The sequence below is a fragment of the Gadus morhua genome, chromosome 4, assembly GCF_902167405.1.
Source record: "Gadus morhua chromosome 4, gadMor3.0, whole genome shotgun sequence".
NCBI classification, from domain to species: domain Eukaryota; kingdom Metazoa; phylum Chordata; class Actinopteri; order Gadiformes; family Gadidae; genus Gadus; species Gadus morhua.
Genome location: NC_044051.1, coordinates 42705234 through 42731774, shown reverse-complemented (window position 1 = coordinate 42731774; position 26541 = coordinate 42705234). Strand labels below are relative to the sequence as shown.

Sequence of the window (26541 nt, the reverse complement as noted above, 5' to 3'; positions counted from 1 at the left end):
CATTACTCCCTCTCTGTGTCTCTCTGTCTCTCTCATTCTCTCTCCCTGTGTCTCTCTCTCTCTCTCTCTCTGTGTCTCTCCCTCTCATTCTCTCTCTCTGTCTCTCTGTGTGTCTCTCTCTCTCTCTCTCTCTGTGTCTCTCCCTCTCTCTCTCTCATTCTCTCTCTCTGTGTGTCTCTCTCTCTCTCTCTTCCTATTTCAGTGCGTGTCTATGTCTCTCGCCCACCTCTCTCAGTGCGGGTCTATGTCTCTCGCTCACCTCTCTCTCAGTGCGGGTCTATGTCTCTCGCCCACCTTTCTCTCAGTGCGGGTCTATGTCTCTCGCTCACCTCTCTCTCAGTGCGGGTCTATGTCTCTCGCCCACCTTTCTCTCAGTGCGGGTCTATGTCTCTCGCCCACCTCTCTCTCAGTGCGGGTCTATGTCTCTCGCCCACCTCTCTCTCAGTGCGGGTCTATGTCTCTCGCTCACCTTGCTCTCCGGGGATGCTGTCGACCAGCAGAAGTCCACACAGCAGCAGGAGGATGCAGAGGACGGTTCCCATGGCAACGGGCAGTCCAAGCCTGTCTGTCTCCGTGTGTGTGTGTGTCTCTGTTGGCGTGAGTGTGTTTCTCTGTTGGTGTGTGTGTGTGCGTCTCTCTCTCTCTGTTGTGTGTGTGTGTGTCTCTGTTGGTGTGTGTGTGTGCGTCTCTGTTGGTGTGTGTGTGTGCGTCTCTGTTGGTGTGTGTGTGTGCGTCTCTGTTGGTGTGTGTGTGTGTGCTGAGTGTAGACCCAGTGTGTTGTGGAGGAAGACGACTACAGCAGCATCGCTACACACTGAGGGAGGAGCACCCCCCACCCCCCACCCCCCTCCCCCTCTCTCCCTCCCTCTCATATGTTTCTGTTTCTGCACAATAGCACGTGTAACTGTCACTGGTTGTAACATGTACAACTCTGTTCCACACACACACCCCCCCGTGGTCCGATCCTGTGTTTAACTTTGGATCCTGGGAGGTCCTGTGGTCCTGCCAAGAGGCCCCGCCTCTTGGCATCAGGACAAGGCCATGGCCCCACCAGGAGACCACGCCCCCACCAGGAGACCACGCCCCCTGCCTGGAACAGTGGTGAGAGAGAGAGCGGGGAGGAGAGAGAGAGAACACATGCCACTACATGCAGCCGTGCACACCCCTGACGTGCACACCCCTGACGTGCACACCCTTGACATGCACTAGCTAGATCTAACGGGTTCTGGGGACGGTTGTAATGGGAGAGGAGAAGAGGAGAGGAGAGGAGAGGAGAGGAGAGGAGAGGAGGGGAGGGGAGGGGAGGGGAGGGGAGAGGAGAGGAGAGGAGAGGAGAGGAGGGGAGAGGAGAGAGGAGGAGAGAGGAGAGGAGAGGAGGAGAGAGGAGGGGGGAGGAGAGGGGAGGAGAGGAGAGGAGGTGAGGAGAGGATGAGGGGAGAGGAGGAGGGGAGAGGGACTCCACCTTCCCCACGACTCCTCAACCCTCCTGCGTGGCTCAGGTGGAGACCTGGACTAGGTCCGGCTATACTATACAGCTTACCACTGTAGTAAGAGAACTAATACTACGTCTGTTAGGTTAATAAAATAAGTGTCGCCATCGTGTTGTGTTTACAAACACCCCCCAGGCCAACCTTAAGTCAAAGATATATTTTATTTTAGGAAACACTTCCTCTGCCTCACGTGAATCCCACTAGCACCCAACACATACACAACACAACCAAGAAGAAAGAACACAGGACCAGGAAGTGACATCACACACAACCAGGAAGTAGGAAAATACAAAGAACCAGGAAGTGATATCACAAACAACCAGGAAATGACATCACACAAGCAGGAAGTAAGAAAATACAAAGAACCAGAACGTGATGTAATGCTGCCTTCAAAACAGCTCCGAGGTTCTGAAGCTCTGACATGTTTTTGCGCAAACCGTCCATTCTTCCGAAATAAGAGTGTTCAGAAAACGCCCCTAAGAAGTTTGTAGGCTAAGACATGAAACCGGAGGACTCGGGTATCTTTACTTCCGCACAAAACTCCCAGCTTTGTTTGCTTCCAAACCAGGAAGCAAAACAATACAATATACGAAAATGAGGCAGGCCCGGAGAACAGTGTAGGTGTCGAATAACATGACTGTACCATCGGCTGTAAATAATAACATATTTAATCACATCACAACTATACACAAACTGAAGCTTTACACCATCATCACCCCCATCGTCTTCCTCCTCTCAAGCCTTTCTGATCCGAGCGTTCGCTGGTATTTGTGGATCACTTGTATAAGTGGATAGGCTAGTATTTGCTAGCCACCAGCTAACCTTATGTCTCCAAACAAATGCTGAAATAGGATTCATGAATCCCCCTGTTGAAGTACCATAACTTATTACAGACGACATATCCCATTGTGGATAAGTGTGAATCCATGGTAACTACGGCAACAATAGAACATATAGAGCAATATTACGGTGCTACACTACATTAACATTTAGCATTAAACCTTTTAGAGCTGAAGAACAGATCCTAGAGCAAAAACATATTCAACATAACCCGGAAAAAAAAAAAGACATTAAACATCGTACATCCGAACAAAAAGACATTAATCATCGTACAGGGCAATGAAATCGTATGAAACATCGTACAGCCAACCAGAACCGACACGGGGTATGGGCCGGTGTATCCGGTTCCTCTGATTGGTCGGAGAGGTGGCTGTGAAGCGACAACTCCTGTAAGAACACCGAAGGCACTGGGCGTTGCCTCATGGCTGTCCGATCGTCACAGACCGACAGACCAGCGTAGGAACCTAGCCCTACTGTAGTGTTTAGTAGCTGACCAGAGAACGTCTCAGACCAACAGACCAGTGTAGGAACCTAGCCCTACTGTAGTGTTTAGTAGCTGACCAGAGAGCGTCACAGACCAACAGACCAGTGCAGGAACCTAGCCCTACTGTAGTGTTTAGTAGCTGACCAGAGAACGTCTCAGACCAACAGACCAGCGTAGGAAGCTAGCCCTACTGTAGTGTTTAGTAGCTGACCAGAGAACGTCACAGACCAACAGACCAGTGTAGGAACCTATCCCTACTGTAGTGTTTAGTAGCTGACCAGAGAACGTCTCAGACCAACAGACCAGTGTAGGAAGCTAGCCCTACTGTAGTGTTTAGTAGCTGACCAGAGAACGTCTCAGACCAACAGACCAGCGCAGGAAGCTAGCCCTACTGTAGTGTTTAGTAGCTGACCAGAGAACGTCTCAGACCAACAGACCAGTGTAGGAACCTAGGCCTACTGTAGTGTTTAGTAGCTGACCAGAGACCGTCTCAGACCAACAGACCAGTGCAGGAAGATAGCCCTACTGTAGTGTTTAGTAGCTGACCAGAGAACGTCCGATCGCTGTGAGCCTGGCAGTGCGTAGTTCACGTTCTACGAAGTCGTAGAGCACGAAAAGTGTCTGTATAAAAATGTAGCCCCTTTGGTTTCCTCTCCTGTCCGCTGATATCACCACGGCAACATGAGACTCCTCCCCTTCCTCGGCAGAGAGGGCGGGTCCAGGGAGTTTGAGCTGGAAGACAAGATGTGAGAATGAGTCGGAGTAAAGTATGAGTTAAGACGTAGTGAGATAAGTATACACCTAGCAGTGAGTACCAGAACATGGGCAGGCTAGGTTAGCATGGAACAGCTAACCAGTCTCTGGACTACAATTAGGCTAGGTTAGCATGGAACATCTAACCAGTCTCTGGACTACAAGTAGGCTAGGTTAGCATGGAACAGCTAACCAGTCTCTGGACTACAAGTAGGCTAGGTTAGCATGGAACAGCTAACCAGTCTCTGGACTACAAGTAGGCTAGGTTAGCATGGAACAGCTAACCAGTCTCTGGACTACAAGTAGGCTAGGTTAGCATGGAACAGCTAACCAGTCTCTGGACTACAAGTAGGCTAGGTTAGCATGGAACAGCTAACCAGTCTCTGGACTACAAGTAGGCTAGGTTAGCATGGAACAGCTAACCAGAACCAGAGAACATAGAGCAGTCACCCATCTCCTTGAGATGACGTAGAACCAGAGAACATAGAGCAGTCACCCAGCTCCTTGAGATGACGTAGAACCAGAGAACATAGAGCAGTCACTCAGCGCCTGTCGGACGTACCTCAGAGAAACAGCGGGGGCCGGTGGGGTTAGGTGGAGGAGCTCCGTCTGCTGCCCAGAAACCTGAACCACCACCCACAGAAGATTAGTTAGGAGGAGAAGGCGTGAGGTGGAGGAGGAGGGGTTAGGAGGAGGAGGTGGGAGGTGGTGGAGGAGGAGTTAGGAGGAGGTTGGAGGTGGTGGAGGAGGAGTTAGGAGGAGGTGGGGCATGGTGGAGGAGGAGTTAGGAGGAAAATGCTGCGTTTGAGTATTCTCTGCAAACCGTCGTTGGAGGAAAACATGACGCCACCCGGAAAGCTGTTGTCGCGTTAGCATTGGCAGAGGACCAGGCGCTCCAAAATAAGTAGGCTATAGGCCATAGGCAGAGATACGGACGCAGTAAGGTATTGCAGTAATACGAGTGATTGAAATTGCCATTTAAACCACCAAAGTGGTCCAAGCACAATGAAAACAGTTCATACTTCAAGTCACACTGGGTGCAGCCATCTTGAATTCTGTCTCGGAATTTTGCTCGGTCACCACTGAGTTCAACCGAGATGGCGAGTTCGCCGTCCGAGGAAAAGGGGCGTGTTTGTGCGTGTCGCTAGGCAACGTCCTCGGACCTCTGAGACGGATGGATAATAAAACGCAGCAAAAGATGGGAGGTGGTGGAGGGGGAGTTAAGGAGTGGTGAAGGAGGAGTTAGGGGGTGATGTAGGAGGAGTTAGGAGGAGGAGGAGGTGAAGGAGGAGTTAGGGGGTGATGTAGGAGGAGTTAGGAGGAGGAGGAGGTGGAGGAGGAGTTAGGAGGAGGAGGAGGTGAAGGAGGAAGTGGGAGGAGGAGGAGGAGGAGGAGATGGGAGGTGGTGGAGGAGGAGTTAGGGGGTGATGTAGGAGGAGTTAGGAGGAGGAGGAGGTGAAGGAGGAGTTAGGGGGTGATGTAGGAGGAGTTAGGAGGAGGAGGAGGTGGAGGAGGAGTTAGGAGGTAGAGGAGGAGAGGTGGATTTTGAAGGAGAGAAAACTCACAATTGAGTCTGTCGCACAAAGTCTGCAAAGTGTTTGTCCTGAGAGTAAAACTCATGCATCCGCACTCGCTCCTAAAGTGAGAGAGGGAGAGGGAAAGGGGGAGAGAGACGGAGGGGGAGGGAGAGAGAGAGAGAGAGAGAGAGAGAGAGAGAGAGAGAGAAGGAGGGAGAGACGGAGAGAGAGAGAGAGAGAGAGAGAGAGAGAGAGAGAGAGAGAGAGAGAGAGAGAGAGAGAGACGGAGAGAGAGAGAGGGAGAGAGAGAGAGAGAGAGGGGGGGGGGGAGAGAGAGAACATGAAGGTGAGATGAAGGTGGGATGAAGGTGGGGTTAGGGTGTAGGTGGAGGTGTTGTTACCTGTGCAGTGAGGCTGGTGTTGGTGGTGTTCTTATGGGTGGGGTCTGGGGGCCCCGTGGGGTCTGGGGGGCCCCTGGGTTCCGGCCCGTCGGTGCAGTAGTGGGGCAGGTGGTCGTCATAGCGACGGTAGTACTGGGCTGAGACGGGCTCGCTCCGGTACCCACTGGAGCCCTCCGTTGATGAGGCCCTGTCGCCCTGTCTGCTGGACAGACAGACAGGTGGTGAGTCAGACAGACAGGTAGGTAGACAGACAGGTAGTCAGACAGACAGGTGGTCAGACAGACAGGTGGACAGACAGACAGGTAGTCAGACAGACAGGTAGTCCGTCAGACAGACAGGTAGTCCGTCAGACAGACAGGTGGTCAGACAGACAGGTAGTCAGTCAGACAGACAGGTAGTCAGACAGACAGGTAGTCAGACAGACAGGTAGTCAGTCAGACAGACAGGTAGGGAGTCAGACAGACAGGTAGGGAGTCAGACAGACAGGTAGGGAGTCAGACAGACAAGTTGGGAGTCAGACAGACAGGTAGGGAGTCAGACAGACAGGTAGGTAGACAGACAGGTAGTTAGTCAGACAGACATGTAGGGAGTCAGACAGGTAGTCCGTTAGACAGACAGGTATTAAGAAAGACAGGTAGTCAGTCAGAGAGGTAGTCAGTCAGAAAGACAGACAGGTAGATAGACAGACAGGTGGTCAGACAGATAGGTGGACAGACAGACAGGTGGTCAGACAGACAGGTGGTCAGACAGACAGGTGGATCAGTCAGACAGAAAGGTGGTCAGACAGACAGGTGGTCAGACAGACAGGTAGTCAGTCAGACAGACAGGTAGTCAGACAGACAGGTAGTCAGTCAGACGGACAGGTAGGGAGTCAGACGGACAGGTAGGGAGTCAGACAGACAGGTAGGGAGTCAGACAGACAGGTAGGGAGTCAGACAGACAGGTAGGGAGTCAGACAGACAGGTAGGGAGTCAGACAGACAGGTAGGTAGACAGACAGGTAGTTAGTCAGACAGACATGTAGGGAGTCAGACAGGTAGTCCGTCAGACAGACAGGTATTAAGAAAGACAGGTAGTCAGTCAGAGAGGTAGTCAGTCAGACAGACAGGTAGTCAGTCAGACGGACAGGTAGGGAGTCAGACGGACAGGTAGGGAGTCAGACAGACAGGTAGGGAGTCAGACAGACAGGTAGGGAGTCAGACAGACAGGTAGGGAGTCAGACAGACAGGTTGGGAGTCAGACAGACAGGTAGGGAGTCAGACAGACAGGTAGGTAGACAGACAGGTAGTTAGTCAGACAGACATGTAGGGAGTCAGACAGGTAGTCCGTCAGACAGACAGGTATTAAGAAAGACAGGTAGTCAGTCAGAGGGGTAGTCAGTCAGACAGACAGGTAGTCAGTCAGTCAGACAGAAAGGGGGTCAGACAGACAGACGGTCAGACAGACAGACGGTCAGACAGACAGGTGGTCAGACAGACAGGTGGTCAGACAGACAGGTGGTCAGACAGACAGACAGGTGGTCAGACAGACAGACAGGTGGTCAGACAGACAGACAGGTGGTCAGACAGACAGACAGGTGGTCAGACAGACAGGTGGTCAGACAGACAGGTGTTCGGACCGTCGGGGGTCCTCAGAGTCCTGGGGGGGGTACTGGTCCCTCAGCGCGCGGGCCAGGAGGTACAGCCCCCCCGCCGCCAGCAGCAGGACCCCCAGCACCGCGCCCATCGCCATGGCGACCGCCAGCGGCTCCGACACAAGCTCCTCACAGCGCCGCCCGCGGTACCACCAGCGGTCCCCCACGGGACACCTGCACACACACACACACACACATTATATACACACACACACACACACTATATACAAACACACATTATATACACAAACACAAACGCACACACACACACACACACACACACACACACACACACACACAATATATATACACACACACACACAGACACACATTATATACACACACACATTGAATTGTTGAATTGTTTTGATCCACAATCAGCTCTCTCATACACAGATGAGTGCTGTTAGACACATTATACACACACACGCACACATTATATACACACACACCCCCCCATATCCCCCCTCACCTGCAGACGGCCCCCCTCCCGGGGACGAGGTCGCAGCGGCCGTCGTTGAGGCAGTAGGGGGGCTTGGCCTGGCAGACACTGCTGCAGGGCAGGCCCCCCACGCTGTGGAACCCCGCGCTGCACACGCACTCCGCCTCCCCGGAGCCCGGGTTCACCGCGCAGCGCGAGAACGCGTTACAGGGCTGGAACTTACAGGGGTCCGCCCGGTCCCCTGGGGAGAGACACAGCCCGTCAGAACCGGACGGTCGGAACCGGAACCGGACGGTCGGAACCGGAAACAGACAGTCAAAACCGGAACCAGACGGTCAGAACCGGAAACAGACAGTCAAAACCGGAACCAGACGGTCAGAACCGGAACCAGACGGTCGGAACCGGAAACAGACAGTCAGAACCGGAACCAGCGGGTCGAAACCGGAACCATACAGTCGAAACCGGAACCAGCGGGTCGGAACCGGAACCAGACGGTCTGAACCAGAACCAGACGGTCGGAACCAGAACCAGACGGTCGGAACCAGAACCAGACGGTCGGAACCGGAAACAGACAGTCAGAACCAGAACCAGTGGGTCGAAACCGGAACCAGACAGTCGGAACCGGAACCAGACAGTCTGAACTGGAACCAGACTGCGCCAGGAGGAACCTGCGCCAGACGGCTTAGCGCTCAGGTGTGGTGGTCTGAGCATGCTAACACCAGGGTTAAGTGCGAGGGGATTAGCCTACTGCCTGTCTGTCTGTCAGCCAACTGCCTGTCTGCCTGTGTCTCTGTCTGTCCGTCTGCCTGTGTCTCTGTCTGTCTGTCAGCCAACTGCCTGTCTGTCTGCCTGTGTCTCTGCCTGTCTGTCTGTCTGTCTGTCTGTCTGTCTGTCTGCCTTCCTACTGCCTGTCTGTCTGCCTGTCTGCCTGTCAGCCTACTGCCTGTCTGTCTGTCTGTCTGTCTAAGGCAGTGGTTCTCAACCTTTTTTGAGCAAACGCCCCTCTGACCTTACCCTGATCCTCTGGCGCCCCCCCCCCCCCCCCCCCAAGTTTAAAATCCCCCCCCCCAAAAATGGAATCAGGGGCCCAGCGCCCCCCTAGGTTGTTTTGAACGCCCCCCCTCAACGGGGGCGGTACCGCCCCTGTTGAGAAACCATGGTCTAAGGGCACCCACCCGTCTCCACGTCCAGCGAGGTCCTGTCGATGGTCAGGTCCATGGTGTGGTAGGCGGTGGCGGCGAAGTCGTCCAGGATGAGGTGCACCACGGTGGCCACGGCCCGCGGCACCGGCCCCCCGAAGCGCAGCCGGCTGTTCACCACCACGCTGCCGTTCTGGAAGTTCAGGATCTCCAGGTTCTGGAAGTTGCTGAGGTTGGACTGCAGGTACGGCACCAGCTGCAGGGGAAGGCAGAGTTATAGCATGCTATCCAGCGCTAACCCAGTCATAGCGTGGTGGCTAAAGCTTACGCTAACCCAGTCATAGCATGGTGGCTAAGGCTAACCCAGTCGTAGCGTGGTAGGTAAAGCTAACCCAGTCATAGCGTGGTGGCTAAGGCTAACGCTAACCCAGTCATAGTACGGTTGCTAATGCTAACACTAACCCAGTCATAGTTTGGTAGCTAACACTAAAGCTTACCCAGTCATAACATGTTGGCTAAGGCTAACCCAGTCATAGCGTGGTGGCTAAGCTAACCCAGTCATAGCATGGTGGCTAAGGCTAACCCAGTCGTAGCGTGGTGGCTAAGGCTAACCCAGTCGTAGCGTGGTGGCTCAGGCTAACGCGGGGCTCAGGCTAACCCAGTCGTAGCGTGGTGGCTAAGGCTAACCCAGTCGTAGCGTGGGCGCTCAGGCTAACCCAGTCGTAGCGTGGGGGCTCAGGCTAACGCGTTTCAGGCTAACCCAGTCGTAGCGTGGGGGCTCAGGCTAACCCAGTTATAGCGTGGTGGCTAAGGCTAACCCAGGCGTAGCGTGGGGGCTCAGGCTAACCCAGGCGTAGCGTGGTGTCTAAGGCTAACCCAGTCGTAGCGTTGGGGCTCAGGCTAACCCAGGCGTAGCGTGGTGGCTAAGGCTAACCCAGTTATAGCGTGGTAGGTAAAGCTAACCCAGTCGCAGCGTGGTGGCTAAGGCTAACTCAGTCGTAGCGTGGGGGCTCAAGCTAACCCAGTCATAGTACGGTCGCTAATGCTAACGCTAACCATGTCATAGTATTGTAGCTAACACTAACGCTAACCCAGTCATAGCATGGTGGCTAAGGCTAACCCAGTCATAGCGTGGTGGCTAAGGCTAACCCAGTCGTAGCGTGGTGGCTAAGGCTAACCCAGTCGTAGCGTGATGGCTAAGGCTAACCCAGGCGTAGCGTGGGGGCTCAGGCTAACCCAGGCATAGCGTGGGGGCTCATGCTAACCGAGGCGCAGCGTGGGGGCTCAGGCTAACCCAGTCATAGCGTGGTGGCTAAGGCTAACCCAGGCGTAGCGTGGGGGCTCAGGCTAACCCAGGCGCAGCGTGGGGGCTCAGGCTAACCCAGGCGTAGCGTGGGGGCTCAGGCTAACCCAGGCATAGCGTGGGGGCTCAGGCTAACCCAGGCGCAGCGTGGGGGCTCAGGCTAACCCAGTCGTAGCGTGGGGGCTCAGGCTAACCCAGTCGTAGCGTGGGGGCTCAGGCTAACCCAGTCGTAGCGTGGGGGCTCATGCTAACCCACCAGGTGGAGGAAGCGCTGCTCCAGGTCCCGGTACTCCGCAGAGCTCTTGTTGAACAGGTCCGTGGAGAACCTCATGTTGGTGACCCTGAGGCTGAAGAACACCGACAGAGCCCTGCCCGGGGCCGTGGGCCGGGCCACCGCCTGCTGCGCCGCCCCGGGCTCCTCCGGGAGCCCGCTGCCCTCTCCGTCCAGGGGCCGGGTCGGGTCAAAGGTCAGGTCCCCCACGGGCCCTGAGGGGGGGGCCCCGGCAGAGGGTCGGACCCCCTGGACCCCTGGGCCGGGCGTCGCCGTGGACACGCCCTCGGTCTGGTTGTTCTCAGCCCAGCCGGAGTGGGACGTCATGTCGTCATGATGACGAGGCTCTGGGAGCTGGTCGTCGTGGAGACGAGACTCTGGGACCTGGTCGTCGCGGGGAGGAGACTCTTGGACGCGGTCGTCGAGGCGGTCGTCATGGCGAGGAGGCTCTCGGAGGTTCCCCTCGTCGTCCGGCGCCGCGTCCGACACGCGCGTGAACGGGGAGTCCATCTCGGGGGACAGGGAGATGCTCTGCTCGGCGGTCACCTTGGCGACCGGTGCGGTCGTAGCAGTCGTCATGGTAACCAGCATGACCTCGTCCTCGACCAGGTCCTCCGGGGACAGGTCGGCCGGGGGTCGCGTGGGCGCCACCGGTTGGGCCCCGCCCACACGGTGCTCCGCCAGAACCCCAAAGTCCCCCCCCTGATGGTCCCCTTCTGGCTGCAGCAGGACGGGTTCTACCTCCACCTCTGGTTCCCCCTCCACCTCTGGTTCCCCCTCCACCTCTGGTTCCCCCTCCCCCTCTGGTTCCCCCTCCACCTCTGGTTCCCCCTCCACCTCTGGTTCCCCCTCCCCCTGTGGTTCCACCGCCGCCCCTGGCTCCAGCCCCTCCGTGGACAGAACCTCAGGGTCATGCTGAGTCAGCAGAGGAGGCTGTGGGGCGGCGCTGGGTGGTCCCTCACTGAGGGGGCGGTCTGGACCAACCACAACCTCCCTGGGGTCTGGGGGAACCTCCTCTTCAGAACCATCCACTCGGATGTTCTGAGGCTGAGGACCGGAGGAGGAGGCCGGGTCTGGAGCAGAGGCCGGGTCTGGAGTAGAAGGTTCTGTAGAAGGAGCAGAAGGTTCTAGAGAAGGAGTAGAGGGTTCTGTAGAAGGAGCAGAAGGTTCTAGAGAAGGAGTAGAGGGTTCTGTAGAAGGAGCAGAAGGTTCTAGAGAAGGAGCAGAAGGTTCTGTAGAAGGAGCAGAAGGTTCTAGAGAAGGAGCAGAAGGTTCTAGAGAAGGAGCAGAAGGTTCTGTAGAAGGAGCATAAGGTTCTGTAGAAGGAGCAGAAGGTTCTGTAGAAGGAGTAGAAGGTTCTATAGAAGGAGCAGAAGGTTCTAGAGAGAAGGGAGGAGGTTCTATAGAAGGAGCAGAAGGTTCTAGAGAATAGGGAGGAGGTTCTGTAGAAGGAGCAGAAGGTTCTAGAGAATAGGGAGGAGGTTCTGTAGAAGGAGCAGAAGGTTCTAGAGAAGGAGCAGAAGGTTCTGTAGAAGGAGCAGGAGGTTCTAGAGAATAGGGAGGAGGTTCTGTAGAAGGACCAGAAGGTTCTAGAGAATGCGCTCCGTTGGGGGAGAAGGGCTCCATGAAGGAGAGGTCTTGGGGGAGTCCCGAGGCCCCGGGGGTCCGGCCCAGCATCTCTCTGGGCCGCTGGGCCGTGGTCCACAGCTCGGGGGGGCTGGGGGTGCTGGTGTAGCGCGGGTCTGAGCCGAGGTCCTGGGTGATCACCACCGGGCCCTGGGGGGCCCCGGTGGTGCCGTCGGGGCCCTCCTCTGGGGCCTCCTCCTCCAGGTCCGGGGGGGGGAGGCCCTCGTAGAAGGCCCCCCCCCTGGAGTCCAGCGGGGGGGTCCAGGCCTCCAGGCCGCTGCCCGCCCCGTCCCCCGAGGAGCCTCCAGAGGCCCCCTCCTCCAGGGCCCCCGAGGGCCCAGCCGAGGGCCTCGGGGCGGGGGGGCTCGGGGCGTCAACCCCACTGACCGGGGCCGGGAGGCTGCTGAAGAGGAAGCCCTCATCGTCCAGGCCTCCAGCATCTAGGAACCAGGAGACAAGGAGGTGAGACAGGGACCCAGGAGACAAGGAGGTGAGACTGGGACCCAGGAGACAAGGAGGTGAGACTGGGACCCAGGAGACAAGGAGGTGAGATTAAGATTTTGCGGACCAGCGGACGAGCAGCTCCGGCGGGGGGAACTCGGCGCTAGCCCTGCAGCTAAGCTCCGGGAGTGCAATCCCTTTCTCTGGCGCCGAGCTCACCCCGCCGGAGCTGCCGCCGAAGGGAAGTCGGGAGGAGGAGACATGGAGTAGAAAGGGATTGTACTCCCGGAGCTGAGCTGCCGGACTGCCGCTGACTGCCTCCTTCCCCCCAATTCTTCTCAACCATGGACGAGATATCCCCCACTAAGAGTCTTCACTTACACACATAGATTTTGGCCGTGATATTAGATAGATTATATAAATACCCTTATATAATATTATTATTATGTTATATTATACTATATTGATATAAAGCTCCAGGAGTCTGCAAACGGCAACAACCCCTTCTCCTCCATGCTGTGGTTCAGTCTGACAGCTCATTGGTCAATGGGCAGCAGCTCATTGGTCAATGGGCAGCAGCTCATTTGCATCACCGCTACAGACACCAGAAACAGCGCGTTCTGAAGGGACTGGAACAGAGGGGAATAGCGGTAGACAATAGTTTTTTTCCTAAAGGCTATTTCCAGCAAACAGCTTCAAAAACATGTTTTCTGGAACTCAAATACTATGTTTACATGTTGGGAAAACACCATAATATGTCTCCTTCAAAGCTACCTGCTCCGAGGTCATCTGTCCAATCAGGGACAGGGGGAGTGGCTGTGCTCTCGTCCAATAGGAGCACATCGTTTTCACTGCTCGCCACATCGGAGTGTTTCCCTTTCCAGGGGTCAAAGGTCGCCAACAGGAAGTTGTCCTTCGTGAGGACGCCCTCAGCGCCACCCACTTCCTGTGACGCGGCGCCGCCCACTTCTTGTGACGTGGCGCCACCCACTTCCTGTGACGTGGCGCCGCCCACTTCCTGTGGTGGGGCGTCCGGAGGCCTCTCCGCCGCCAGGACGTTTTCCTGCAGAGCACACGTCCTCACTCATCACCTTGTCTCCTACCACTTTATCTCCTTATCTCCTCCACTACCCCCTTGTCTCCTCCACTACCCATTCATCACCTTGTCTCCTCCACTACCCACTCATCACCTTATCTCCTCCACTACCCACTCATCACCTTGTCTCCTCCACTACCCACTCATCACCTTATCTCCTAATACCTTATCTCCTCCACTACCAACTCATCACCTTGTCTCCTCCACTACCCACTCATCACCTTATCTCCTACCACCTTATCACCTTATCTCCTCCACTACCCGCTCATCACCTTATCTCCTCCACTACCCACTCATCACCTTATCTCCTCCACTACCCACTCATCAACTTGTCTCCTCCACTACCCACTCATCACCTTATCTCCTCCACTAACCACTCATCACCTTATCTCCTCCACTCCACTAACACACAGAGGGGGGGGGGACTCACCATCAGGCCTGGGGCGCCCCCCCAGGCCTGATGGTGAGTCCCCCCCCCCTCTAGGGTTAGGGTTAGGGTTAGGGTTAGGGTTAGGGCTAACCCTAACCCTAACCCTAGCCGTACTAACCCTAACACACAGAGGGGGGGGGGACTCACCATCAGGCCTGGGGCGCCCCCCCAGGCCTGATGGTGAGTCCCCCCCCCTCTAGGGTTAGTGTGTGGGTTAGGGCTAACCCTAACCCACATACTAACCCTAGCCGTACTAACCCTAACACACAGAGGGGGGGGGGACTCACCATCAGGCCGGGGGCGCCCCCCCAGGCCCCGGCGGGCTCGGAGGACGGCAGGACGTTCTCCACTGGAGGGGGGGCAGAGAGGGGAGGGGTTGGTTTAGTGGGCCTGAGATGCTGTGATCCTAACCCAGTCATAACCCCTGACCCCACCCTAACCCCACCCTCAATCTAACATTACCCTAACCCCACCCTAACCCCAACATAACCCTAACCCATCCCTAACCCCAACCTAACCCCACCATAACCCCACCCTAACCCTAACCCCACCCTAACCCCAACATAACACCACCCTAACCCCAACATAACCCTAACCTTACCATAACCCCAGCATAACCCCACCCTATCCCCACCCTAACCCTAACCCCAACATAACCCTAACCTTACCATAACCCCAGCATAACCCCACCCTATCCCCACCCTAACCCCAACATAACCCTTACCCAGACATAACCCCACCCTAACCCCAACATAACCCTTACCCAGACATAACCCCACCCTAATCCCTGACCCTAACCCCAGCATAACCCCACCCCCCCCTGACCCCCCCCCCCCCCGCGGTGGTCCGTACCGTGGTGCGGGGTGGTGGCGTCGGGCTGGGGGGCGGTGCGGGGGAGGGGGTCCCGGTGCAGAGCCTCGGTGATGTAGTTCCTGTAGTCGGTGATGGTGTAGACCACGGTGGGCTGCTCCGCCCGGTACGAGAGCTCCACCCCCGCGTTCAGCTGGGTGACGGAGTCCAGGGTGTGGCTGCTGACCCCCCCGCTGTCCACCTCCAGGGTGACGGCGTAGTGGACAAGGACCACCAGACCCCTGGGCAAGAGAACCCCACTGTGACCCCACTGTGACCCCCAGAGAACCACACTGTGACCCCACTGTGACCCCCACTGAGACCCCACTGTGACCCCCACTGTGACCCCACTGTGACCCCCACTGTGACCCCCACTGAGACCCCACTGTGACCCCACTGTGACCCCCACTGTGACCCCACTGTGACCCCCACTGTGACCCCACTGTGACCCCACTGTGAACCCCACTGTGGCCCCCACTGTGACCCCCACTGTGACCCCACTGTGACCCCCACTGTGACCCCACTGTGACCCCCACTGTGACCCCAGAGACCCACACTGTGACCCCACTTTGACCCCCACTGTGACCCCACTGTGACCCCACTGAGACCCCCAGAGAACCACACTGTGACCCCCACTGTGACCCCCACTGTGACCCCACTGTGACCCCCAGAGCCCTGGACCAGACCCCCCAGACCCTCCAGACCCCATGACCAACTATCATCACCTCCACCACCTATATCAGTACACAACTATCACCTCCAACACCACTACAGAGCTATCATCACCTCCACCACCTCCATCACCACCACCTCTATCAGTACACAACTATAAGCTCCACCACCACTACCGCCATCACTACACAACTACCACCACCTCCATCACCACCTCCAACACCTCCTCCATCACTTACCTCTCCAGATCTTTCTGAGGTCTGAACAGAAGAAAAACATGAGAAAAATAATCAAAAAGGAAATCAGAACAGCAAAACGAATACAACATATACAGACAGACAGACAGACAGACAGACAGACAGACAGACAGACAGACAGACAGACAGACAGACAGACAGACAGACAGACAGACAGACAGACAGACAGACATACAAGTATGTATACATCTATTCATGTCCGTTTTATCTGAATCCACCCTGACCTGTAATAATATTATCAGCAGAATCCACTATGATCCACTATACTCTGTAATAATACTATCACCTGAATCCACTATGATCCACTATACTCTGTAATAATACTATCACCTGAATCCACTATACTCCACTATACTCTGTAATAATACTTTCAGCTGAATCCACTATACTCCACTATACTCTGTAATAATACTATTGGCTGAATCCCCTATGACCCACTATACTCTGTAATAATACTATCACCTGAATCCACTATACTCCACTATACTCTGTAATAATACTCTCAGCTGAATACACTATACTCCACTATACTCTGTAATAATACTTTCAGCTGAATCCACTATACTCTGTAATAATACTTTCAGCTGAATCCACTATACTCCACTATACTCTGTAATAATACCATCACCTGAATCCACTATTCTCCACTATACTCTGTAATAATACTTTCAGCTGAATACACTATACTCCACTATACTCTGTAATAATACTTTCAGCTGAATCCACTATACTCTGTAATAATACGTTCAGCTGAATCCACTATACTCCACTATACTCTGTAATAATACTTTCAGCTGAATCCACTATACTCCACTATACTCTGTAATAATACTTTCAGCTGAATCCACGATACTCCACTATACTCTGTAATAATACTTTCAGCTGAATCCACTATACTCCACTATACTCTGTAATAATACTTTCAGCTGAATCCACTATACTCCACTATACTCTGTAATAATACTTTCAGCTGAATCCACTATACTTCACTATACTCTGTAATAATACTTTCAGCTGAATCCACTATACTCTGTAATAATACTATCACCTGAATCCACTAATACTACCAGCGGTCTGTTAGTGGGTCTCCTACCTGAACTCCACTACAGAGACGCTCTTGAAGCCAGGCACCTGGTCGAAGACGTCACGGACCTGGAGGTGGAGAGAAGGTTTAGGACCAAAGGTCTAGGGTGGAATAGTACCTCCTCAGAGGAGAGGAGAGGAGAGGAAAGGAGAGGAGAGGAAAGGAGGAGAGAAGAGGAGAGGAGAGGAAAGGAGGAGAGAAGAGGAGAGGAGGAGAGGAGAGGAGAGGAGGAAAGAGAGAGGAGAAGAGGAGGAGAGGAGAGAGGAGAGGAGAGGAGAAGAGAGGAGAGGAGGAGAGAGGAGAGGAGAGGAGAGGAGAGGAGAGGAGAGGAGAGGAGAGCAGAGGAGAGAGAGAGGAGAAGAGGAGAGGAGGAGAGGAGGAGAGAGGAGAGGAGAGCAGAGCAGAGCAGAGCAGAGCAGAGGAGAGGAGAGGAGGAGAGAAGAGGAGAGGAGAGGAGAGGAGGAGAGGAGAGGAGAGGAGGAGAGAGAGAGGAGAAGAGGAGAGGAGGAGAGAGGAGAGGAGAGCAGAGGAGAGGAGAGGAGGAGAGAGGAGAGGAGGAGAGAGGAGAGGAGAGCAGAGGAGAGGAGAGGAGGAGAGAGGAGATCTCCTCACCTTGCGTGTGAACCGTCTGGAGAGCAGGAGGTGCTGGGAGCTGCTGGGGTCCCTGAGGGCGTTGGTGAAGGTCTCTCCCCTCAGCCTGACGTAGAGCTCCACCACCTGCTCCTTCAGGGGCCGGGGGGGCCGCGGCCGGCTGGCCCCCATCTCGTTCCCGATCTGAACGAAACAAACGCCCCAACATGAAGGCTACGGCTGAGCTAAACAAACGCCCCAACATGAAGACTAAGCCTAAACGAAACAAACGCCCCAACATGAAGACTACACCTGAATGAAACAAACGCCCCAACATGAAGACTACACCTGAACGAAACAAACGCCCCAACATGAAGAATACACCTGAATGAAACAAACGCCGCAACATGAAGGCTACACCTGAATGAAACAAACGCCCCAACATGAAGACTACACCTGAATGAAACAAACGCCCCAACATGAAGACTACACCTGAACAAAACAAACGCCCCAACATGAGGGCTACACCTGTACGAAACAAACGCCCCAACATGAAGGCTATGAAACAAACGCCCCAACATGAGGGCTACACCTGAACGAAACAAACGCCCCAACATGAGGGCTACACCTGAACGAAACAAACGCCCCAATATGAGGGCTACACCTGAACGAAACAAACGCCCCAACATGAAGACTACACCTGAACGAAACAAACGCCCCAATATGAAGAATACACCTGAATGAAACAAACGCCCCAATATGAAGAATACACCTGAACGAAACAAACGCCCCAACATGAAATATTCTAAATTCTGAACACTTAACTCTCTTAACTTCCTAACTCTTACGAACCAAACCCTTAATTTTCCTAACTCCTTACTCTCCTAACCCTTAACTCTCCTAACTCCTAACTCCTAACTATCCTAACCATCTCTCACCGTGTTCTGCAGCTCCTCCTCCAGGCCGAAGACGTTGTTCCCCAGGAGGTCCTGGTTCTCTTCCTGTGGTTCCATCGTAGGTTCCGGGAAGTTCCCGTTGTTGTACTCTACAATGTACCTGGGGGTGACCTCTGGGGTCGTGACCTCTACCGTCGTGACCCCAAGGGTCGTGACCTCAAGGGTCGTGACCTCAAGGGTCGTGACCTCAAGGGTCGTGACGTCTGTGGAGGTGACGTCTGTGGAGGTGGTGGAGGTGACGTCTAGGGAGGTGACGTCTAGGGAGGTGACGTCTGTGGAGGTGACGTCTAGGGAGGAGGTGGAGGTGACGTCTAGGGAGGTGACGTCTGTGGAGGTGACGTCTAGGGAGGTGACGTCTAGGGAGGAGGTGGAGGTGACGTCTAGGGAGGTGACGTCTGTGGAGGTGACGTCTAGGGAGGTGACGTCTGTGGAGGTGACGTCTAGGGAGGTGACGTCTGTGGAGGTGACGTCTAGGGAGGAGGTGGAGGTGACGTCTAGGGAGGTGACGTCTGTGGAGGTGACGTCTAGGGAGGTGACGTCTAGGGAGGTGACGTCTAGGGAGGTGGTGGAGGTGACGTCTGTGAATGTGACGTCTAGGGAGGTGACGTCTGTGGAGGTGACGTCTGTGGAGGTGACGTCTAGGGAGGTGACGTCTGTGGAGGTGACGTCTGTGGAGGTGACGTCTGTGGAGGTGGTGGAGGTGACGTCTAGGGAGGTGGTGGAGGTGACGTCTGTGGATGTGACGTCTAGTGAGGTGACGTCTAGGGAGGTGGTGGAGGTGACGTCTTTGGAGGTGACGTCTTGGGAGGTGACGTCTAGGGAGGTGGTGGAGGTGACATCTTTGGAGGTGACGTCTAGGGAGGTGACGTCTAGGGAGATGGTGGAGGTGACGTCTTTGGAGGTGACGTCTAGGGAGGCGACGTCTAGGGAGGTGGTGGAGGTGACGTCTAGGGAGGTGACGTCTGTGGAGGTGACGTCTAGGGAGGTGACGTCTGTGGAGGCGACGTCTAGGGAGGTGACGTCTGTGGAGGTGACGTCTGTGGAGGTGACGTCTGTGGAGGTGACGTCTAGGGAGGTGACGTCTAGGGAGGTGACGTCTGTGGAGGCGGTGGAGGTGACGTCTAGGGAGGTGACGTCTGTGGAGGTGACGTCTAGGGAGGTGACATCTGTGGAGGTGACGTCTAGGGAGGTGACGTCTGTGGAGGTGACGTCTAGGGAGGTGACGTCTAGGGTGGTGACGTCTAGGGAGGTGACGTCTGTGGAGGTGACGTCTGTGGAGGTGACGTCTAGGGAGGTGACGTCTAGGGAGGTGGTGGAGGTGACGTCTAGGGAGGTGACGTCTGTGGAGGTGACGTCTAGGGAGGTGACGTCTGTGGAGGTGACGTCTAGGGAGGTGACGTCTAGGGAGGTGAAGTCTAGGGAGGTGGTGGAGGTGACGTCTAGGGAGGTGGTGGAGGTGACGTCCAGGGAGGTGGTGGAGGTGACGTCCAGGGAGGTGACGTCTGTGGAGGTGGTGGAGGTGACGTCTTGGGAGGTGGTGGAGGTGACGTCTAGGGAGGTGGTGGAGGTGACGTCCAGGGAGGTGACGTCTGTGGAGGTGGTGGAGGTGACGTCTAGGGAGGTGACGTCTAGGTAGGTGACGTCTAGGGAGGTGGTGGAGGTGACGTCTAGGGAGGTGACGTCCAGGGAGGTGACGTCTAGGGAGGTGGTGGAGGTGACATCTAGGGAGGTGACGTCTAGGGAGGTGACGTCTAGGGAGGTGACGTCTAGGGAGGTGGTGGAGTTGACGTCTAGGGAGGTGACGTCCAGGGAGGTGACGTCTAGGGAGGTGGTGGAGGTGACGTCTAGGGAGGTGACGTCTAGGGAGGTGACGTCTAGGGAGGTGGTGGAGGTGACGTCTAGGGAGGTGGTGGAGGTGACGTCTAGGGAGGTGGTGGAGGTGACGTCCGTGGAGGAGGTGGAGGTGAGGTGGGTGGGCGGTGTGTGGGGGCCGTGTCCAGGACCCTGAGAGGAGTGCTGGTCTGAGGAGGCGCTGGGGGTCTGGACCTGGACCTCGTCAGGAGGAGGTTCCTGTTGGGCGGGATCCCAGAGCCCCACCGGGGCCCCGGGAGAAGGGTCCTCCCCAGGTTCCGCGGGCTCCTCTTTGGCGGTGATGACGACTGCTGCCTCCGCCGCATCTCCACCCGTCCTGAGGTGGTCCGAGGGGTCTGAGGGGACCCCCTCGTGGTCTTCCTCTCCTGGGTGCGCCGTGGGGGGCCCGGCCGGGGGGTCGGGGGACGTCCCTGGAGCTCCGGGGACGTCCTGCCGGGAGGCGCTGGTGACGTCACCGCCCGGCGTCGCCGTGACGACGGGGGGCTCAGGTGAGAGGTCACCGAGGTCAGCCGTGGTGGGTCCTCCTCCCGGGGTCACGACCCCGTCCTCTGTAGACCCGGACCAGAGCATTGATCACTGATCACTAGTGGATCATTGATCACTGATCACTACCGGATCATTGATCACTGATCACTAGTGGATCATTGATCACTGATCACTAGTGGATCATTGATCACTGATCACTAGTGGATCATTGATCACTACTGGATCAATGATCATTGATCACTTCACAGATCATTGATCACTACCGGATCATTGATCACTACCGGATCATTAATCACTACCGGATCAATGATCATTGCCGGATCATTGATCAGTTCACAGATCATTCATTATTGATCACTACTGGTTCAGCGATCATTGATTACTTCACAGATAATTGATCATTGATCATATTAATCACCATTGGATTATTAATCACTACCGGATCATTAATCACTACTGGATCAATGATCACTACTGGATCAATGATCACTACCGGATCATTGATTACTACTTGATCATTGATCACTGATCACTTCACAGATCATTGTTCATTGATCACTCCACAGATCAAGTGTGCATGGAGAGTTGTGTTATATTCCTGTACACATTCACAAATCTCAGAACGCATTTACAGATTACTGCAGATTACTACAACTCTCCACGCCGGCTGTGGCCACTCCCGGCCCAACGGCTCGGACGGATCACCACAAACCCTCAGTAAGCACCCACCCCCTGGGGACCAACACCTCTCAGACAGACAACACTCTCCCTTCATTACTGTTGTTGGTTTGGCTCCACACACACACACACACACACACACACACACACACACACACACACACACACACACACACACACACACACACACACACACACACACACACACACACACACACCATCTCTGAGCCACGCCCATCCCCCCTCCCCCGGTGAGATGAGACTAAGAGGGTTAACACGTCTATTTTGGGAGGAGGGTAACCACCACACACACACACACACACACACACACACACACACACACACACACACACACACACACACACACACACACACACACACACACACACACTGATCCCAGACGGCTCAGACAGCACATATACTACTGCTAGACGGCTACGACAAGTGATCGTACAGTAGCATTGCAGTAGTATACAGTAGTACTAGGACTACAGTAGTAGTAGCGGTAACAGTGTGTGTTGCGTACCTGTCCAGGTAATGTCGCCGTGGGCTGGGGGCTCCGTACTGCAACCAGGAAACAAGAGTCAACCAGCAAACCTACCCCGGTGACTCGGAGCAAGGCACTACACTGCAGGGTTGGTGGTTCTACTCCCCGGTGACTCAGTGGTAGAGCAAGGCACTACACTGCAGGGTTGGGGGTCTGACTCCCTGTGACTCAGTGGTAGAGCAAGGCACTACACTGCAGGGTTGGTGGTTCTACTCCCTGTGACACAGTAGTCAGTCCCTCCAGAGAAATGCTGCGTTTTTTTGTGATTATTGCGGCCAAAAAAAAATTAAATATGCGGCATATTTATGTGATTTTATGCGATGAAAATTGCGGGACCTTGCGAAAAATGCGGGAACTGCTCTTGTGTGAAGTAAACGCAACATTTTTCAACTTTCTGCTAACATATATGGGACTTTTTTGCAACGAAAATGAGGGGAGTATGAAAACATGCAAGCCCTGCATATTTTTCGCAGAAATCTGCAATTTATGCGGTGAAAGTGCGGCATGTTTGAAAAAATGCGGCCCCTGCATGAATATGCAGACTTTGGCTGATTATGCGTTGAATTATGCGATCGCATAATCCCGTTTTTCTGGAGGGGCTGAGTAGTAGAGCAATTCACTAGCACTGCAGCCTTTATGTGGTCAGTCCTACCTGCAGAGTGGGGGGGCGGAGCTTGTAGGAACGCTGCAAAGGGGGGGGGGGGGGGGGGGGGGTACAAATGAGGGACTCAACACAAGGTCATGTGACCAACGGAAGCCATTGTTTACCAAAATGCAGAGAACTCACCTGTTCAGCGATGCAGCCACCTCTACCCTCTGAAACAATACAGTCAATTTTTACTCACTTACTCACTGATTAATTAACGAATTACTCACTGTCCAATCAAGCAATTACTCACAGTCCAATCAACCAAATACTCAGTGATCAATCAAGCAATTACTCACTGATCCATCAACCAATTACTCAGTGATCAATCAACCAATTACTCACTGTTCAATCAAGCAATTAATCACTGATCAATCAACCAATTACTCAGTGGCCAAACAAGCCATTACTCACTGATCAATCAAGCAATTACTCACTGATCAATCAACCAATTACTCACTGATCAATCAAGCAGTTACTCATAATTAAATTGACAAATGACCCACTATCCAGTTAACCAATGAGTCCCTATGTAGCCCATTATGACAACAAGCCAGACAGACAGACAGACAGACAATTATGAGCAGACTCACAGTCCTGATGAGCTGGATGTGCTCCTGTGATTGGCTGAACTGCCGGCCAATCTCAATGAGGCTGACAGAACCGTCCAAACAACGGCTCAGCCAATCATGGTACTCCTCCCGGTTGGGGAGGCGGTCCCAGAAGATCTTGTAGGCCTCCCACACCGTCTCCTGACACACTGGAGCGCACACACACACACACACACACACACACACACAAACACACACACACACACACACACACACACACACACACACACACACACACACACACACACACACACACACACACACAGCAGGTGAGGAGGGAGGGGGGGCAGAGAGGAGGAGAGAGGGAGATGGGGGAAGGGAGAGGAGAGAGGGGGAGTAAGGAGAAGAAGCAGTTAGTGTGCACTAGTTAGTTTGAGGCATGTTTAGTGTATGAGAACCTCCTGCAGTTCCCTACAGTGCCCCCTGGAGGCTCCTCCACCCTTCACCTTCCATACATTTACTAAAGAAAAGATTTCCGAGTCAACCTGACACAACAGTGTGCTAGTTAGTATCTAGTTCGTGCTAGTTAGTGTCTAGTTAATGTTAGTTATTGTCGGGTTAGTGTAAGTTAGTGATAGTTGGTATCTATTTAGTGTCTAGTTAGTGCTAGTTATTGTCTGGTTAGTGTAAGTTAGTAATAGTTATTATCTAGTTAGTGTCTAGGTAGTGTCTAGTTAGTGTTAGTTAGTTAGTGTCTGGGTAGTGCAAGTTAGTGATAGTTGGTATCTAGTTAGTGTCTGGTTAGTGTAAGTTAGTGATAGTTGGTATCTAGTTAGTGTTAGTTAGAGTCTGGTACCTCTCAGGTGGAAGTAGTCCAGGTGGTTCCTCAGCGCCGTCTCCAGCGTCTCCTGGGAGCAGAGCTTCACCCCGCTGGGGAACAGGGCCTCCCTCCTCCGGCGGGACAGGGCCCCGGGCCCCCGGCGGCCCGCCGCCCAGAGCCCCCCCCCTGGTCTGAGGGTTCTGGTCCCCACAGACCGCCCCCAGGCCACGCCCCCACCTCCGCCTCCACCACGGGCCTCTGTGGGGTCAGACCGCACCGTCAGCAGGGACCCTATAACGGACCCTATAGACCGGTCTACACCAGGACCCTATAGAACGGTCTACACCAGGGACCCTATAGACCGGTCTACACCAGGGACCCTATAGACCGGTCTACACCAGGACCCTATAGACCGGTCTACACCAGGACCCTATAGACCGGTCTACAGCAGGGACCCTATAGACCGGTCTACACCAAGACCCTATAGACCGGTCTACACCAGGTCCCTATAAACCCGGTCTACACCAGGTCCCTGTCCTCAGGTAGCAGACCATACACGACTACTGGTCTACAGTAAATGCACTGAACCTATACTGCACTGTTCTAACCAGGGGCCGCTCAGAGCTCTATACAATACTGCCTCACATTCACCCATTCATACACACAGTGTCACACATTCATACACACAGTCACACATTCATACACACATTCACACATTCATACACACAGTCACACATTCATACACAGTCACAGTCACACATTCATACACAGTCACACATTCATACACACAGTCACAAATTCATGCACACATTCATACACACATTCATACACAGTCACACATTCATACACACAGTCACACATTCATACACAGTCACACATTCATACACACAGTCACACATTCATACACAGTCAGTCACACATTCATACACACATTCATACACAGTCACACATTCATACACAGTCACAGTCACACATTCATACACACATTCATACACACAGTCACACATTCATACACAGTCACACATCCATACACACATTCATACACACAGTCACACATTCATACACAGTCACACATTCATACACAGTCACACATTCATACACACAGTCACACATTCATACAGTGTCACACATTCATACAGTGTCACACATTCATACACAGTCACACATTCTTGCACACATTCATACACACATTCATACACAGTCACACATTCATACACAATCACACATTCATACACACAGTCACACATTCATACACAGTCACACATTCATACAGTGTCACACATTCTTGCACACATTCATACACACAGTAACACATTCATACACCCAGTCACACATTCATACACACATTCATACACACAGTAACACATTCACACACCGACGGGCGACAGCCAGCTGGTCAGAAGCAGTCCCTGAGGTCTCCCTCAGGGACACCTCGACACTCGAACTAGCAACCTTCCGGCTACCCCCTGTACTACAGGTCTACTGGTCTACAGGTCTACTGGTCTACAGGTCTACTGGTCTTCAGGTCTACTGGTCTACAGGTCTACTGGTCTTCAGGTCTACTGGTCTTCAGGTCTACTGGTCTACTGGTCTACAGGTCTACTGGTCTACAGGTCTACAGGTCTTCAGGTCTACTGGTCTACAGGTCTTCAGGTCTACTGGTCTACAGGTCTACTGGTCTACAGGTCTACTGGTCTTCAGGTCTACTGGTCTACAGGTCTACTGGTCTTCAGGTCTACTGGTCTACAGGTCTACTGGTCTACAGGTCTCCTGGTCTACAGGTCTACTGGTCTACAGGTCTACTGGTCTTCAGGTCTACTCCATGTCCAGGTCCTCGGGTAACAGTATCTACAGGCGTCTACAGGTTTCTCCTCACCTGTCAGCAGGTGAAGACCACCCAATAGAAGCCCGGTCCAAAGGGTCCAGCAGACCACCATCTTCAACCTCTAGGACGATCCACGCGTCCCCAAACTCAACCTCACGCTGTTCAGCTCCTCCACCGTCTGTCCTCAGAGTGTCCGTCTTCACTGGGTCACATGGCCCCCCAGTCTGTCCTCAGAGTGTCCGTCTTCACTGGGTCACATGGCCCCCCGGTCTGTCCTCAGAGTGTCCGTCTTCACCGGGTCACATGGCCCCCCAGTCTGTCCTCAGAGTGTCCGTCTTCACTGGGTCACATGGCCGGGTGCAGGCAGAGGGTGGTGCGGGCGGAGGTATGACTCCTGTCGGGCGGAGGTATGAGTCCTGTCGGGCGGAGGTATGACTCCTGTCGGGCGGAGGTATGATCTTGTTGGGCGGGGCGTTGGGTGTGATGCTCCGGGTCAGGGCGGCGCTCCGGGACACAGGGCGGGGATGACGGCTGGCGCTTCAGATGGACCTCCTCCCGACACTAATCCTATTTGCCGGCTCTCGGGATTGTCTCCTCTGCGCTCTAAGACCGCGGAGTGACCTGAGCCGTACTGAAAGGATGTCGGGCGACAGACGCAGCCGGCAACGCCTCCGTGTTCTGACCGTCTCACTGCCTCGGACCCTGAGGGTTTCTGGTTCGATGCCGCCGGGTTTGGGGCTGATCTACGATGGGTGAGCAGTGAACGTGTTCCCGGGTCGGGAGCAGAGCGGCTCATAGAGATCACCTCTCCACCTCTATCCCCCCCCTGACAACACCACTAGTATTTACCACGCGGCCATTGG

General features: G+C 54.3%; 2 protein-coding genes across 3 annotated transcripts in view; both read right to left on the bottom strand.

Annotated features, from left to right (window-relative positions):
• Positions 1-782, bottom strand: part of LOC115542979 (target of Nesh-SH3-like) — a 14958-nt gene extending 14176 nt beyond the window's left edge. The window contains exon 1 of one of the 2 annotated variants that reach the window (XM_030355501.1): positions 470-782. In XM_030355501.1, coding sequence (XP_030211361.1) covers positions 470-542 — 73 coding nt within the window. In that variant the 5' untranslated portion in view covers positions 543-782. The remainder of the gene's footprint in view (positions 1-469) is intronic. The other variant, XM_030355500.1, reaches the window with a different exon arrangement.
• Positions 783-1632: 850 nt separating this feature from the next.
• Positions 1633-26541, bottom strand: LOC115541789 (interphotoreceptor matrix proteoglycan 2). The gene is made up of 22 exons (XM_030353628.1): positions 25730-26541; positions 23890-24111; positions 23076-23242; positions 22624-22652; positions 22489-22521; positions 21816-21853; positions 19838-20673; positions 18920-19759; positions 18236-18424; positions 17340-17501; positions 16737-16795; positions 15626-15646; positions 14718-14956; positions 14153-14214; positions 13114-13402; positions 10258-12338; positions 8735-8954; positions 7590-7800; positions 7103-7291; positions 5486-5684; positions 4130-4191; positions 1633-3546 (listed from the first exon to the last, which is right to left on the bottom strand). Exons 1-22 carry the CDS (start codon positions 25788-25790, stop codon positions 3483-3485), a joined length of 6273 nt encoding a protein of 2090 aa, XP_030209488.1. The 5' UTR covers positions 25791-26541; the 3' UTR covers positions 1633-3482.